The sequence below is a fragment of the Conger conger genome, chromosome 4, assembly GCF_963514075.1.
Source record: "Conger conger chromosome 4, fConCon1.1, whole genome shotgun sequence".
In the NCBI taxonomy this organism is placed as follows: domain Eukaryota; kingdom Metazoa; phylum Chordata; class Actinopteri; order Anguilliformes; family Congridae; genus Conger; species Conger conger.
Genome location: NC_083763.1, coordinates 39,673,431 through 39,691,965, shown reverse-complemented (window position 1 = coordinate 39,691,965; position 18,535 = coordinate 39,673,431). Strand labels below are relative to the sequence as shown.

Sequence of the window (18,535 nt, the reverse complement as noted above, 5' to 3'; positions counted from 1 at the left end):
GTAAATCTCTGACATATTTGTATCTGTGACATCCATACACAGACCCAAGTGCAGACCAAGGGTTAATCAGAATCATTGTTTATTTCAGTCCAATAATCAAGCCAGGTATTCCAATAAACACAATGCCAAATCGAGTAGCAAAAGAATGATGAGAAAACAATCCGAGGTAAAAAATAAAAAAGGCAGATATGCAGAGGAACAAGGCATAAGGCAAGTGGGAGGTCAAGAAAAACGAAGCGAAGATCAAAACCAACAAAACACAAAGGCGACAAAACAAAAGGGCAAAGGCAAACTCAATATCAGGTAAAGGGTGTCTCAGGAATCTCAATCAATATAGGCTTACTGCAAAGATGATCAACGTTCTGACAAGGGTTCTGTCAAAGACTGGGGAAACAAAAACGCAAACTGAGTACACATAGACCAACACGTAAAACATACGGCTCCAGATTAGGGAGTGGACATTTGCATAGAGTAGAAGACGTAGTGATAGCGAGAGACAGGTGCAAACACTTAGCTGAAACTAAGCAAGTAATCAGGGATAGGATAGGAAGTCGGAGCTACAGAACAGCATGAACAATAGGAGATATCGTTAGTAAGTTAGTTACGTGATTAAATCTAAGCTACCCAAAATAAGTGACTCTTATGTTACGAATAGTGAAGCACGCAGACAGGGGAGGTACTGGGGCTCAAAAATATACCGACACAGACATCACAGGGGATGACGAATGCAATGAATTGTACTGTATGAATAAAACTGAAAACCAGACAAGATATGAAAATAATAAACTATAAGAATAACAATAATAAACAATGATAAACTAACAGACAAATTCAGGAACATAACAAATTTCATGAATATCATCATCTAGGTTGGCCACACAATCCAAGAATGGGATCTTCAAAGTGATCTTGATGATTTTGTGCATTTTGCAAATGAAGATGAATTACATGTGTAAATAATGTGTTACTGTGAAACACAATGTAAATTTAAGTAGCTCCTCTTAAGGACTCACAGTAATGAAGATGAAAATAAAAGTATGTTACTGCCAAATTACATGTATGTTTTACAGGAATACTGAAATCATGATGGATTCATTGTCCCTTGTACTCCATTATTATATATTATAATATGTATTTTTTATATTTTATATTATTATATTTTAATATCAGGAAATTATATATGGTATGCTTATCATCTTGGATAATGTCAGTGTAAAAGCTGCTATGCTATTGATATATATTTTCTTGCTTTAGACCACAAACCCCAAAATGTCAGACAGCAGACATAATAAAGCTGGCAGGTTCTCAGAACCATTTCTAAATATCTAAAATATATTGCCTGGGCCAAAATAACAACTGAATACTCTATAAAGAAGACCCAGAAAGTGAACTACCCCTTTAAGAAGCTGCATGGCATAAAAGCTAATGATTTATGACTAAATATGACCGATATTGTGAATTGTGAGATTGTTTTGTAGCTAGCTATCTATTTAACTAATTTGGTGGTATTTGTCTAATTACACTGATGACTAATTATATTACTGTACCAGGGTGGCTTAGTCTGTACTGATAAGTACTGTGGATTGGCATGCATAATATAAATTAATATTATAATTGAGTAATTGGACTGACATTTTTTGTATCATGTTATTATATTCTTTGATAGCAAATCCCTGACTGAGATGTATACATCCCCTGCCATTCATGTTATTTGCAGAACATACAATATCAGCAATCTCATGGATGACCTGAAGCTCCTGTATCGCACTGCTGGTCAGAAAGGGAAAGGTGTGACCTTCATCTTCACCGACAATGAGATCAAAGATGAGTCCTTCTTGGAGTACATGAACAATGTGTTGGCCTCTGGTGAGGTCTCCAACCTCTTTGCCCGAGACGAGGTGGACGAGATCACTCAGGAGCTGATTCCCATCATGAAGCGGGAGCACCCACGCAGGCCACCCACCGCTGAGAACCTGTATGACTACTTCTTGTCCCGTGTGCGCAGCAACCTGCACGTGGTTCTATGTTTCTCTCCGGTTGGAGAGAAGTTCCGCACCCGGGCACTCAAGTTCCCAGGCCTTATCTCAGGCTGCACCATGGACTGGTTCCAGCGCTGGCCACGGGATGCCCTTGTAGCTGTAGCCCAGCACTTTCTGGCTCAATATCACATTGAATGTTCTGAGGAGATCAAAACCAGTATGGTGGGCACTATGGGGACATTCCAGGACCTGGTTGCGGAGATGTGTGTGGAGTACTTTGAACGCTTTCGCCGCCAAACCTATGTCACTCCTAAGTCCTACCTGTCATTTATAGAGGGCTACAAGATCATTTACACTGAAAAGATTGCACATGTCGGAATGCTTGCAGACCGTATGAAAACAGGTAATCCAAGACATTTCATGTTCAAATGCATCCCCCAAATCACAGGTTCATACCAAACAATCCATACTGTATATACAGTGCATCCGTAAAGTATTCACTTTTTCGACATTTTGTTATGTTACAGCCTTATTCCAAAACTGATTAAATTAATTTTTTTCCTCCAAATTCTACACACAATACCCCATAATGACAACGGGAAAAAAGTTTTTTTGAGATTTTTGCAAATTTATTAAAAATAAAAAACTAAGAAATCACATGTACATAAGTATTCACAGCCTTTGCCATGAAGCTCAAAATTGAGCTCAGGTGCATCCTGTTTCCACTGATCAACCTTGAGATGTTTCTACAGCTTAATTGGAGTCCACCTGTGGTAAATTCAGTTGATTGGACATGATTTGGAAAGGCACACATCTGTCTATATAAGGTCCCACAGTTGACAGTGCATGTCGGAGAACAAACCAAGCATGAAGTCAAAGGAATTGTCTGTAGACCGCCGAGACAGGATTGTCTCGAGGCACAAATCTGGGGAAGGGTACAGAAAAATTTCTGCTGCTTTGAAGGTCCCAATGGACCTTCGGAACCACCAGGACTCTTCCTAGAGCTGGCCACCCGTCTAAACTGAGCAATCGGAGAAGGGCCTTAGTCAGGGAGGTGACCAAGAACCCACTGGTCACTCTGTCAGAGCTCCAGCATTCCTCTGTGGAGAGAGGAGAACCTTCTCTGCAGCAATCCACCAATCAGGCCTGTATGGTAGAGTGGCCACTCCTTAGTAAAAGGCACATGGCAGCCCGCCTGGAGTTTGCCAAAAGGCACCTGAAGGACTCTCAGACCATGAGAAACAAAATTCTCTGGTCTGATGAGACAAAGATTGAACTCTTTGGCGTGAATGCCAGGCGTCATGTTTGGAGGAAACCAGGCACCGCTCATCACCTGGCCAATACCATCCCTACAGTGAAGCATGGTGGTGGCAGCATCATGCTGTGGGGATGTTTTTCAGCGGCAGGAACTGGGAGACTAGTCAGGATTGAGGGAAAGATGAATGCATCAATGTACAGAGACATCCTGGATGAAAACCTGATCCAGAGCGCTCTTGACCTCAGACTGGGGCGACGGTTCATCTTTCAGCAGGACAACGACCCTAAGCACCAAGATAACAGCCAAGATATCAAAGGAGTGGCTTCAGGACAACTCTGTGAATGTCCTTGAGTGGCCCAGCCAGAGCCCAGACTTGAATCCGATCATCTCTGAACATCTCTGGAGAGATCTGAAAATGGCTGTGCACCGACGCTCCCCATCCAACCTGATGGAGCTTGAGAGGTGCTGCAAAGAGGAATGGGCGAAACTGCCCAAAGATAGGTGTGCCAAGCTTGTGGCATCATATTCAAAAAGACTTGAGGCTGTAATTGCTGCCAAAGGTGCATCAACAAAGTATTGAGCAAAGGCTGTTTTTTATTTTGAATAAATTTGCAAAAATGTCAAAAAAACTTGTCATTATGGGGTGTTGTGTGTAGAATTTTGAGGAAAAAAATGAATTTATTCCATTTTGGAATAAGGCTGTAACATAACAAAATGTGGGAAAGTGAAGCGCTGTGAATACTTTCCGGATGCACTGTACAATTCTCTCCATGATGTTTAGGACAAAGACATACAATTCCCACCATACCTGGGCCGTGTACTAGACACCAGTAGCGGTCTTTCTTTTTCTGTATTTTGGTACATGTGGAGCTACCCTAGGCCATAAAGCTAGTATGCATTCAACTGTATGGTATTTTAGATTCCCAGTGAGATTTGAAATCTACTAAAACATTGTCTCTTCTTTAAAATCTTTGTTGCCCATTAATTAGGAAGACGTTTATACAATAGCCTGAATTGCTACCTGCAAGTTTCACATATTAATTGAAGGGAAAACCGGCCCTAAATCTGGCTAGCTTGTTCTGATCAATATGAACAGCGGCATTGCTATGCTGTAACAATTGCCACAAGTCTCATGTTAAACAAAAGGATACCAGCACTAAAGCTGGCTGGCTGACCTATTCTGATCAATAGGCTATGAACTGTAACATGTTGCTACACTGTACCAGTTGCCACAAGCTTTTTAAACAAATCAATACAGACAAAAAAAATATGCTAAACGATGTCCCTGTAATTATCGAAAACAAAGCGAGAATGGGGCCTAGTTGATATAAAAATAAAAATGAAAATGAAGTTCATGAATAAAGTACCCCTTTTCACAGTGTCACAGAACACATAATAATAGGGCAACAATACAGCCAGCTCAAACCACATACAAAATCTTACATTTGATTTTCAGATTTTACTGGACTATGACAACAGGTTGAACCAGGTTGAAATTTAACAACACCATTGTCAGTCAAAAGATGCACAATTGCATTGTTGATCGACTAATGTAAAAATACTGATGATTTTAACAGCAATGTTGTGTAGCCTAAATATGAAATAAAATGTTTCACCGGAGCCATGCAAACATGCTACTGACTTGAATTCTACCCAGGGTACATATGCTAACAAAATCAGTGCTTTTAAACAATAACAGTAAGCATCTAGGTGAGCCTACTACATTTAGCTATTAATAACAATATGAAGAGGATATTCAATGCTAACCAACTGGGTGATCGGATAGGATTATGTTACATTGTGAATGATGCAAACCCCCTTTCCCTGTATTAGCTTGTTCAATGCAAGCTTGTGGGCTAATAGTGGTCAGAAAAGTTAATCGCCAGCCTAGGATAGGGAGTAGACAGCCTAGGAGGCTAGGTTGCTAGCCTAGGAAGATGGGTGGGTCGCTTGTTTAGGCGAGTGAGTTGTCATCCAGGCTATTGAGTCGCCAGCCTAGGAGTGTCAGTAACCAGGCACCTTCACTCCCTCTCATTCACCACTGCCAGCTTATCAGTCGCAGATACCGGCTCATCAGTCCCCGTATCACTGCTTTACTGCATACATCTGATTTTTGCCACGAAAGCCACAGGAAAAGTGTTAGGGTTTTTTCTTCATTATAGTGAGGATTCTTTGCTCATCAGCTGTAGAGATCTTCATTAGCCTACCAGACCCTTTGCAGTAATTGAGATCATCAGCGCTCTCTTTCCTCTTAATGATCTTCTTAACAGTTGATTTTGGTAAGTGTAAGGTCCCCAACGTGGCCCCCAACGTGGCTTCATTGATTGTCATCAACTCTGGTCCTCATGTTCACAAACAGCAATAACAGACTTCAAATATAAAGCCTAAAACAAATACTTGATTGAGTCCTGAATATTACATCAACTGCACCTAGTTTCAATACTAAAGTATTAGGATTAAGTTGTCACCCCAATCTCTTTTTCTTTCAGGCTTGGCAAAACTTATGGAGGCAGAGGTTTCGGTCAACCAGCTGTCCCAGGAACTGGCAGTCAAGGAGAAGGATCTTGAGGTTGCATCCAGGAAGGCAGATTGTGTCCTACAGGAAGTGACGGTCAAGGCTCAAGCAGCTGAGCAGGTCAAGACGCAAGTACAGAAGGTGAAGGACAAAGCCCAGGCCATTGTGGATGAAATTGAGGCCGACAAATCAGTAGCAGAATCCAAGCTGGAAGCAGCAAAGCCTGCTCTGGCTGCAGCTGAGGCTGCATTACAAGTGAGTGTTGATGGATAATCATTCTTACAGGAATACTGTAACTACATCACATTACAGTTTTAATGAGTTGGCTAATTGGCTGATCCAGGACTGTTGATTATATACTCTATGTGCTTAGAGTAGTGTGAAAATCTTTTGGCACCCCTGGTTAAAAAGCCTTTAAGAATTAAGTGAACAGAAGCAAACCTGACCTCGCACACACACACACTTCTTAAAATTTTAAAGCAAGATTACTTTTTATTTAAATTTTTTACAGTTTCAAAATAAAAATAAGTAAATAAATAAAAAGCCCTGTGGAAAAGTTTGGGAACCCTGTCAGTTAGTACCTTGTAACTCCTCCTTGGCCAACTATAACAGCTTGTAAACGCTTCCTGCAGTCAGCGAAGGGTATTTCAATTCTCGCTTTGGAATTTTTCTCTCCCCCGGGACTGTGGTGGCCATTCCAAAACCTTCATTCGTCTTTCCTATGGTTGATTTCGAAGTATGCTTCGGATCATTGTCTTGCTGGAGTACCCAACCTCTCTTCAACTTCAATGTCTGGACTGACCTTTGAACATTAGACTCTAGAATTTCTTAATATTTGGTGGCATTTGTGTGGCGGTCATTCTTTCTGGCAACTCTGCCATGTAGGTCTTTGTTGTTTAAAGTATGTTGTATTTTTGTCCTGTGAAATGCTAGACCTGTGTTTGATGCTCTTTTTCGCAGTGATGTGTGGGTTCATTCTATTAGGCAATAGCAGCTCACCTTGGTAACAAGTATATTGGTGGGGAGGTTGAGGTTACTTTTCAGGAAAACCCTTATCTTTAGCTGACCAAAGGATGCTTAGGCTTGTTTGAGGCAGTTTTGGATATCATCGTTCATTGTGCAGTTGTCAGATATTATTCTTTCCTAGTACTTGAAGTTTGGAAACAGGAGCTGTTGGCCTACTACTGTGAAGGTTGTTGGGTGGTGGAGAAAGGCTTGCACTCTAATCTGACAGATTATCTCTGTTTCTCTGGGTGTTGATGGTCAGTGCCATTCTCCTGTATGCAGTTACAGCTGCTGAGAGAATGTTTTGCAGGGCCTCTGGTGTGTGGCTACTAGGGCACAATCATTGAAATATTGTAGCCCCATGATATCCTCTGAGGTCAACTTGCCTTTTACATCCTTGCCTTGAACACACATACATGCAGGGACACACGCTCAAGCATGGGCATGCACACTCACAGTAACAAATGGGAAAACATACTTTTTTTTTTTTTTAAGAATTGTATTTCTATTTTTCAATTTGGTAGCCAATTATACCCCATCTAATTCAATTGGTGCTAGCTGGGGATACACCGCCTTACGACATCGTCCCTCGGCGGCCCAGTAGGATCTTGCAACCCTGAGAGCGACATGCCTTCTCCAAGCCATCTCGTCTCAATTAGACCACGAGAGCTGGCCAAACTTTGGCTTTTGGCCAAACCCCCGAACCCCGGTCCTCGGTGTGCAACTGCAATGGACTGCAACCGCAAGTCTGCTGCATCTTAGCCTGTTGCGCCACCACGGCTACTGGGAAACATACTTAATGATCAAAACAAGATATTTAATTGATTTATTTGATTACATAACAAATAGTATTTATCTCAGAGATATAGCAAAAACCCACTACACCACAAAATACATCAAATAACATTGGAAATGAATTTGGGTCCTGTATAACCCAAAATACATATGATGATATGTGATAATCAAAAACAAGATAATTAATGAGTAGCTTGAATATGAAATTAAACAAATTAATAAAAAAGAAATATAAAAGACACTGTCAGCTATGCATCAGATTCCATAGGAAATGAATATGGGTCAATTTAGGTCCATTGTCATGCATTCTAGGCTACAGGTTTCCCCACATTGTGATAAGACTTTGTGATAAGATGATGAAAATAGAGCTCTGGGTCAACTGTTTGATACATTATCAGGAAGCAAGAAAGCACTGGTGAGCTCAGTAATAGCATACAACCTGGGTGACCATGAAAGACCACTAAAGTGAAGAAAAACCCCTTTTCAAACAGATGATATTGGTAATAGTTCCTATTGACTGATGCTCTCTGAACAAAAGCTGCCCCTATCTGATATCCGACTGATTGGTCTACCTCTTACAGACTATCAAGCCTTCCGACATTGCCACGGTGAGGAAGCTTGGCAAGCCACCCCACCTGATCATGCGCATCATGGACTGTGTGCTGATACTGTTCCAGCGCAAAGTGGACTCAATCACCATGGACCCAGATCGGCCCTGCATGCGGCCCTCCTGGTCCGAGGCCCAGAAGCTCATGAACAACTCAGCCTTCCTCAGCATGTTACTCAGCTTTCAGAAGGTAAGCCTGACAAGGGGGAGTCAATACACAACTTTATGGGGTGAGAACCAAATACCCATTAGCATCTTATTGACTAACTTACAAGTGCAATATTACATCTGCAAAAGAAATTTTCAGATGTTTACTGGCGTCTGTGATATAGTAGTGCAGAAATTTGGGCACCCCTGGCCAAAAAGCCTTTTACAATTAATATGTCAGTGAACGTAAGCGAACATGACCTCTAAATGGTACAACGTTAAACATGACACATTTCTTAAAATTTTAAAGCAAGTTTACTTTTTTTTTATTTTCTTTTTTTTACAGTGTCAAAATAATAAAAAATGAAAAAGGCCTTGTGCAAAAGTTTGGGAACCCTGATGGTTAATAATTTGTACAGTGGTATCATGTTTCATATATGCTGGGCAGCAGGAGATTTTCAATTTTTTTTTCCACAGTAATTACTTGTTGTTTGCACAACCACCACCAGGCATCATATGTTAGCTTTTTAGAAGGGAACATGTTTTTTCGGAACGACAACATTTTTAAATGTTAACTTCATGAATGGCTACGATTTATTCATGAGGGAATCATTTATCTCAATTAATACAATATTCACAACTTTATTTGTCCTGTCATTTCATACATAAATGCAACATTAAAAGACAACATAGGTTACATTATGAGAGTACAAAATACATGCTTCGAACCGAGCTGAGGTTTAAAAAATTAGCGCAGTTATCCAATGCTAGATTCAGTAATCAAATCGTAGTTCATGTTTATTAAATGGAGTATATATTTAAAAAAACACGGATTGGTGTAAAAAGCTTGCTTTTTGACACATGCCTTCAGCGTGTTGCTTGCCAACCTGTATCTGCAATGTGGATAAATAAACCCTTACATTTTTCTATATCTTATAAGAAGTCAGGGTATGGTTTTTTTCTTGAACAAGGGACACATGTCAAGTTAAGTTTCACCTTATTACAAGCATTGGAATATACAGTCACTGAAAAACGGGCCATAAAAACATTATTCGCTTTTATACATAGTACTGCACCAAATCTGTGACAAGATGTGGAAGATTGGCAACTTTTATTTTCACCTTATACCTTCAGCCTTCATGCAAGTTTTGCCTAGCAGTGTTTTATATCCGTATGTGTGACATGGCTCAGGCAGTAAGAGCAGTCGTCTGGCAGTCGGAGGATTGCCGGTTCGATCCCCTGCCCGGGCTGTGTCGAAGTCTCCCTGAGCAAGACACCTAACCCCTAAATGCTCCTGACGAGCTGGTCAGCGCCTTGCATGGCAGCCGTTGGTGTGTGAGTGTGTGTATGAATGGGTGAATGAGAAGCATTAATTGTACAGCGCTTTGGATAAAGGCGCTATATAAATGCCAACCATTTACCATTTATGTTTTCAGTCCTGCCGACACAAATTCAACAATTTGGTCACTTGGGTCAAGCTCACTGGTCAGCTCACCCAAAAAGTCTCCAATAGGAGGGACCAGGCCTGCACACAAACTTTATAGAATCGTATAGTAATACAGTCAGGCAATGTATCCATGACAGAATAAAGCTTTAGCTGGGCATAAGTGGTGGTGAATGCCACTATGAACACATTGCTGTATTTGGGCGGTTTAAGGAAACCCTTTGGATGTTTCCACTGTACCAGAGCCAACAGCTTTGATATGTGTCTTTTGGCTTTGTTGCCCAAAATATTGCTTGGATCCAAGCAGACACCCTCCTTCTCCCAGTAACTGTATATGTACGCATCCTTGTCAGTATCAGTAGACATCTAAGAGGGGCAGCCTGATACTTCTTGTTTCCCCCTTAAATGCAATTTAATATAGCCACTAAAGGGAAAAGTCTGTAAAATGTTAAACTTCAAAAATGTTGTTAATTTCATAGCCTTTTTCAACAGCCTTAGCCAATTTGATGGTACACCATGCATCTTTGATAGAATGCAATTCATCAGAATGTTCACACCCACCTTCATGCTCAGATTCATCACACGTCCTGCAAAGTGGAAACATTAATGGCAAGTAAAAGGGGGTGCACCCTGGCTCTGACCAAACCAAAATATCTTTTGACTGGGTCAGAGTCAGGGAAGATTATGGTGGGGTGACCTGTAGGGTAAATCCCCCAGCAACTCTAACTGTACAATATCATTGGTGCTCGTCAGTTCATTAACTTTTTTCATCAAATGCTCAATGGCGTTTAAAACATGAACATAAAACTCTGCATAGTTTATATGCACTCTCTCTCTCTCTACCTCTCCCTCTCTTTCTCAGTGCGCTTCATTGGTTCCCGACTCGCGTCACATGGCAAAACACTCCAGAATCGGCTGGAGTGGGCTGCACTTTCATTTGCCACACTGACAGCGGACAGAGAACACCTGCAGATTCCACATACTGCAGCTTTTCACATAATGAACAAGAGTCTGGAGAAGAAGACTTTGCACAGATAGAAAAAGCAATCGTGTGCTTGTTTCTGTCTCTAAAAATATCTTAGTTTTAAAAGAAAACTGTTTTCACATAGCATGCATGATAACTTGCATGTTTCAAGCTTTACAAGGGTAATGTGTAACTAGATGTTTTCGCTATTTTAACGGGTTTTTACATTTTAACATGTTTTCACTTTGCTTAGAATCTTTTTGCCATAAAAACGTTCATGCTAATACACGCAATGCTGCCTACTCAATAGGCTAAACTACTTAACAAAAAAAATAAAACTAAACTAAGTTTTTGCTTGTTTTAAACAATTTAACACACGTATACTTTACTTAAAAATAAAACAAAACATTTATATTTTATTGCTTGTTCATTCGTGTATTTGGTGTCTGGTGGACATTGGCATTTTTCAACAAAACTCCCTTTTCAAACACGTTTAAAGATCTTCACTTGCCCCTCACAGAGACCTTTTAAAAACATGCATGAAACCAACATCCCAAAAGTGTAAGGGACAGGAAGGGGCAGGTCATAACTCAAAATAATGTCATCAATCATCATAATATTACTGGACGTTTTTCTTCTTTCTCTTCGCTTTTTGCCCCAGATTTATTCCAGCCTGGCTTGGACGTAGGTAACAATATCTGGATAGCATACACAACGACTGGTCTCATTCATGTTTCTGGTTGCAGAACAAAAACAATAGATCCAGAGGATCTTTTCACTTTCAATAAAAATAAAAAGGAAAAGCCAATTAAAAGGAGTCAATTTAAAATATATAGTATGCCTAAATTTAATTGTAAGCTCTGATGAAAAATATATTGTTTTTTTATGCAAACAATACTTGTAGCTCATGGTAGCAAAAGTAAAGTCTACCTTTTACGGTTATATTATGGCGTAATCTCTAAAAGAGTCTATACCACAGAACTGTATAATGTCAAAGTGATTATTTTGGTATTTCTCCTTCTGGAAACAGGAAGCTATGAATTAAAGTACTCACATTTGCCACCTGGCGATAGTTGTGGAAAAACAAAAAAAAAATGCTAATTTGCCATTGTCCAGCAGATGGAGGAAGCCCCAAATGAAATATGCTGCCAATGTAGATACAGTTCTTTTGCAATGTTTCATTAATGTTGTCCCAATTACATGTGAATTCACAAAAATTCATTTTTATTTCTGATTACTCTCCATGTTTTGCAAGGATTCTATCACAGAAGAAGTTGTTGAGCTTCTCACACCTTATTTGGACATGGAGGATTACAATTTGGAGACAGCCAAAAGAATCTGTGGTAATGTGGCTGGCCTTTGCTCCTGGACAGAGGCAATGGTAGACTTCTTCAGCATCAACAAAGAGGTCTTACCTCTAAAGGTACAGTATAGTGAGCGATAGCCTCACATTTATACAGCAGTGTACTGACTGTTAATTTAACATTTGTGTCCTAGGAAAGTACTACTAACTTCCAGGTAACAAACACAATCGACACACTGCATGAAGCACTTCTTGCTATCCATGGGAAGAGAGTTACTGCAAGCTATATTAAAACTGTTCAACTAGAAATTAGAAGAGATATTGCAGAAATGTAGGTTATAATTAGCTATAAGCCTGGTTTGGAGTTATAATTTGTATTTGTGGAAAAAACCTTTGCTCTTTCTGGCTTGAAGAATATTAGTTTTTATTTATAATCATTGTATTACAGTGTGCCTTGAATGAAATTCCCAGTTGACTTTTTTTCCGCCCAGTAACAGGCTGAGCAGTCATTTGTAGCAAGATTACCCATAATCCTAAAGTTGTTTTTCACACAACCACCACCAGGTGGCAAATGTGAGCTCTCTATTCCACAGCTGTCATGAATCCACGGTGCCAGTGGTTCAACTAGAATAAATCATAATCAACGTGACAGAAGGGGTTGAAAAATTCTGTCACCATCTATTTTTCCGGTCATTATTGTGTGCTGCGCATTGCAATACAAAGCAGAGCTTTGTAGTGCAAAAGCACACACCTTAATATTCTCAGCCATACTTCATAATTGTGTGCTGCGCATTGCAATACAAAGCAGAGCTTTGTAGTGCAAAAGCACACACCTTATTATTCTCAGCCATACTTCATAATTTTAATTTTATTTAATTTTCTTCCTTCAAAAGTTCGGCATGCTACTCCTCCCACAGCTTTGAGAAATCCCAGGCAAGATATATATCAAAACGACCGGAATAGACAGGAATCGATGGGAAAGACAAGTCTGCGACATCTCGTTTTCTTCCAAAATCCGAAAAACCGACCGATTTTTGCCCATAGGAATGAATGAGAATTCGTAAAAAAAAATCGCACAAATTGATCAAACCCACCCCTCTTTGGAGCCACACCACTTTGTCATACTTTGACGCAGAAACGTGATTAAAGGTTTAAACGGGTCACAAGACTTTGAACTGTGTTGGTCTAAAGACACTTTTTGATATCTTCTACGGTTTTTACAAAATCACAGTTTATGTTTTATGAAATTTTTGAGATTTTCAGATTTTCAGCGCGGCTTTAGAGTGCGGTGACATTGCCCACTCTAGCATTCAGCCCTTCTAAATTTTATCAAAAATATTCAAGACATTCTCATCTTACTCCCACAGCTTCTACTCTACAACAACAATTTATACATCAAAATGTAGAGAAACTTGTCCTCTCTCATTCAATGTTACTTCCACTGAGATAGGACTCACGGTTTTTTAATAAATCGCCCAAAAGTGCAGAGAGTGCCGGATCCAGCTCTCATTGACTCCAATGTTATCTGAAGTGTCAACTGCCACGTAAAGTAGGCACAACATGGTGATTTATAAACTGTCACCACTCCTGCATTTCAAATCCTACAGACACATCTCATAGATCGGAATCGCCATTGAAGTCTTGGGTCGCTCAAAATACAAAAATAAATTAGATCTGACTTATACTTTTGAAGATACATGGATTTGTTCAGCACCAGCGCCAGTTAGCTTCACCGCTAGCATTCAGGCCGTAAGCAGTTAAACATTTACACAAAGTTGTACACACAAACTGCCGTTACTAAGTGACTGTTACTAACTGACTAACAAACTAACAAGTTAGCTGACTGACTGACTGACTAACTAACTAGCTAGCTGACTGGCTAACTAGTTAGCTGACTGATTAACTAACTAACTAGTCAGCTGACTGGCTAACTAAGCTCTGCTGATTAGTGAACTGTCACTGTAATTTATATTTACCAAAACTAATGCAGTGTAATATTTTATAAAGTTTTTATTATTTTAGAGGTGTTGATTTGGTTGTTTGTTATCTGTAGTTTGTGATGCTGTTGAACTGTATGTATGTTCTGCCTCTGCCTAACACGTCTAACTAAGTAATTAATAAGAATAATTAACTAAATAACTAGCTAACTGACTGACTCCATCCTGTCCACATTATATGAAAATACCGAGGTTTTTAACTGTTTTATTTCTATGTCCATGTCTTAATGGTTGTGCTAACTGTAACAGGAGGGTGGGTGTGGTTGAGCAACCCATACTTAGCCAGAGAACGCCACCTTGGGAATTGTACTGCCCTTATACTGCCCAGACCACCCTAGCAACCACCCAGAACACCCTAGCAACCGCCCAGAACACCTTAGCAACCGCCCAGAACACCCTAGCAACTGCCCAGAACATGTGTATAGATGAGGATGTCTATTTTTGTGAGGACCAAATTTTGTTTTAGATCTGTGTGTGTGTGTGTGTGTGTGTGTATGTGGCCTATGAACTTATCATAAGGGCAAATACACACACACACACACACACACACACACACACAAGTGTATAGATGAGGTTCTCCATTTTTGTGAGTACCAAATTGTGGGTTACATCTGCGTTTGTGTGAGGGATGGGCACCAGCAGCAGCACACTTAAAATTTCCCTGGAATTTTTTCTAGTTGTGTGCTGCGCATTGCAATACAAAGCAGAGCTTTGTAGTGCAAAAGCACACACCTTAATATTCTCAGCCATACTTCATAATTTTATTTAATTTTATTTAATTGTGTGCTGCGCATTGCAATACAAATCTCTGTAGAGCTTTGTAGTGCAAAAGCACACACCTTATTATTCTCAGCCATACTTCATAATTGTGTGCTGCGCATTGCAATACAAAGCAGAGCTTTGTAGTGCAAAAGCACACACCTTAATATTCTCAGCCATACTTCATAATTTTATTTAATTTTATTTAATTTTCTTCCTTCAAAAGTTCGGAATGCTACTCCTCCCACAGCTTTGAGAAATCCCAGGCAAGATATATATCAAAACGACCGGAATAGACGGGAATCGATGGGAAAGACTTTTCTCAAGTCTGCGACATCTCGTTTTCTTCCAAAATCCGAAAAACCGACCGATTTTTGCCCATAGGAATGAATGAGAATTCGTAAAAAAAAATCTCACAAATTGATCAAACCCACCCCTCTTTGGAGCCACACCACTTCATCATACTTTGTCGCAGAAACGTGATTACCCACTCTAGCACTACCCACTACCCACTCTAGCATTCAGCCCTTCTAAATTTTATCAAAAATATTCAAGACATCCTCATCTTACTCCCACAGCTTCTACTCTACAACAACAATTTATACATCAAAATGTATAGAAACTTGTCCTCTCTCATTCAATGTTACTTCCATTGAGATAGGACTCACGGTTTTTTAATAAGTCGCCCAAAAGTGCAGAGTGCCGGATCCAGCTCTCATTGACTCCAATGTTATCTGAAGCGTCAACTGCCGCGTAAAGTAGGCACAATATGGTGATTTATAAACTGTCACCGCTCCTGCATTTTAAATCCTACAGACACGTCTCTTAGATCGGAATCGCCATTGAAGTCTTGGGTCGCTCAAAATACAAAAATAAATTAGATCTGACTTATACTTTTGAAGATACATGGATTTGTTCGGCACCAGCGCCAGTTAGCTTCACCACTAGCATTCAGGCCGTAAGCAGTTAAACATTTACACAAAATTGGACACACAAACCGCTACTCCTTCAATTTTCACAGTACCTTGACATATTATGTATCAGACTGTTCATATTTTCGTCCTGTCACTCACATTCAAATATCTAAGAGATATGACGTATAGTTTTGGAAAGAGAAGTGTTTAAACCCGAGCATGTCAGAAAAAAAAGTTAGTTCCTACATCTCTAACCGACAGAGACTTACACACACACAGAACATGCACGAGCCCAGCACACTCAGCTCACTCAACCGCCCATCCCCCCTCTCTCTCTCTCTCTCTCTGGTTAGGAATCACCAGAGACACACGCGCTTGCCTTAGCAACGGCCCTGAGACATAGCAGGCTGCGACATGCTTGTATGTTCAGGCGAGGCTAGCCGAGGCTAGCCCTAGCTTCGACCACAACATAAATATGAAGTCTAAAACTGACACAAATAAGCACAATACATGTAGTATCACTCGATTTAACCGCAGCATTCACAGCCTGTGACCGGAATAGAACCGGAAGTAGCCGAAGCTAGCGCTAGCCTTGGCTAGCTTCCCATGTTATCTGAGTGGTAAACTGCAGAGTAAAATAAATAAAATATGGCGATTTTTAAACTGCCACAACTCCTGCATTCTAAATCCTACCGACACATCTCATAGATCAATCTCACCACTGAAGTCTCGGTTCACTCAAAAAAAAATTTTTTTTTGATGTGAGTTATAGTTTTCAAGATACAGCGGTTTGTTTGACGTTAGCTTCGGTGCTAGCTTTCGTTAGCTTCGTTGCGCTAGCTTGCGTTAGCTTCGTCGCGCTAGTTAGCGTTAGCTTCGGCGCTAGCTAGCTTAACTAACTAACTGACGGTCTGACTAACTGATTAACTAAGTGACTGTTACTAACTGATTAACAAACTAACAAGTTAGCTGACTGACTGACTAACTAACTAGCTAGCTGACTGGCTAACTAGTTAGCTGACTGATTAACTAACTAACTAGCTAGCTAGCTGACTGGCTAACTAAGCTCAGCTGATTAGTGAAGTGTCACTGTAATTTATATTTACCAAAACTAATGCAGTGTAATATTCTATAAAGTTTTTATTATTTTAGAGAGGTGTTGATTTGGTTGTTTGTTATCTGTAGTTTGTGATGCTGTTGAACTGTATGTATGTTCTGCCTCTGCCAAATTGTGGGTTACATCTGTGTTTGTGTGAGGGATGGGCACCAGCAGCAGCACACTTAAAATTTCGCTGGAATTTTTTCTAGTGTGCTGCGCATTGCAATACAAAAAAGCAGAGCTTTGTAGTGCAAAAGCACACACCTTAATATTCTCAGCCATACTTCATAATTTTATTTAATTGTGTGCTGCGCATTGCAATACAAAGCAGAGCTTTGTAGTGCAAAAGCACACACCTTAATATTCTCAGCCATACTTCATAATTTTATTTAATTTTATTTAATTTTCTTCCTTCAAAAGTTCGGCATGCTACTCCTCCCACAGCTTTGAGAAATCCCAGGCAAGATATATATCAAAACGACCGGAATAGACGGGAATCGATGGGAAAGACTTTTCTCAAGTCTGCGACATCTCGTTTTCTTCCAAAATCCGAAAAACCGACCGATTTTTGCCCATAGGAATGAATGAGAATTCGTAAAAAAAAATCGCACAAATTGATCAAACCCACCCCTCTTTGGAGCCACACCACTTCATCATACTTTGTCGCAGAAACGTGATTAAAGGTTTAAACGGGTCACAAGACTTTGAACTGTGTTGGTCTAAAGACACTTTTTGATATCTTCTACGGTTTTTACAAAATCACAGTTTATGTTTTATGAAATTTTTGAGATTTTCAGATTTTTAGCGCGGCTTTAGAGTGCGGTGACATTGCCCACTCTAGCATTCAGCCCTTCTAAATTTTATCAAAAATATTCAAGACATTCTCATCTTACTCCCACAGCTTCTACTCTACAACAACAATTTATACATCAAAATGTAGAGAAACTTGTCCTCTCTCATTCAATGTTACTTCCATTGAGATAGGACTCACGGTTTTTTAATAAGTCGCCCAAAAGTGCAGAGAGTGCCGGATCCAGCTCTCATTGACTCCAATATTATCTGAAGCGTCAACTGCGGCGTAAAGTAGGCACAATATGGTGATTTATAAACTGTCACTGCTCCTGCATTTTAAATCCTACAGACACGTCTCATAGATCGGAATCGCCATTGAAGTCTTGGGTCGCTCAAAATACAAAAATAAATTAGATCTATACTTTTGAAGATACATGGATTTGTTCGGCACCAGCACCAGTTAGCTTCACCACTAGCATTCAGGCCGTAAGCAGTTAAACATTTACACAAAGTTGTACGCAGTTAAACATTTACACAAAGTTGTACACACAAACTGCCGCTACTCCTTCAATTTTCACAGTACCTTGACATATTACATATCAAACTGTTCATGTTTTCACCCTGTCACTCACATTCAAATATCTAAGAGATATGACGTATAGTTTTGGAAAGAGAAGTGTTTAAACCCGAGCATGTCAGAAAAAAAAGTTAGTTCCTACATCTCTAACCGACAGACTCACACACACACAGAACATGCACGAGCCCAGCACACTCAGCTCACTCAACCGCCCATCCCCCCCCCCTCTCTCTCTCTCTCTCTCTCTCTCTCTCTCTCTCTCTGGTTACGAATCACCAGAGACACACGCGCGTGCTGGTTGCCTTAGCAACGGCCCTGACACATAGCAGGCTGCGACATGCTTGTATGTTCAGGCGAGGCTAGCCCTAGCTTCGACCACA

General features: G+C 40.2%; 1 protein-coding gene across 1 annotated transcript in view; it reads left to right on the top strand.

Annotated features, from left to right (window-relative positions):
* dnah5l (dynein, axonemal, heavy chain 5 like) overlaps window positions 1-18,535 on the top strand; it is a 168,438-nt gene that overhangs the window by 93,588 nt on the left and 56,315 nt on the right. Inside the window, exons 55-58 of the mRNA XM_061238957.1 lie at window positions 1,718-2,382; window positions 5,727-6,007; window positions 8,134-8,349; window positions 11,970-12,137. Coding sequence (XP_061094941.1) covers window positions 1,718-2,382; window positions 5,727-6,007; window positions 8,134-8,349; window positions 11,970-12,137 — 1,330 coding nt within the window. The remainder of the gene's footprint in view (window positions 1-1,717; window positions 2,383-5,726; window positions 6,008-8,133; window positions 8,350-11,969; window positions 12,138-18,535) is intronic.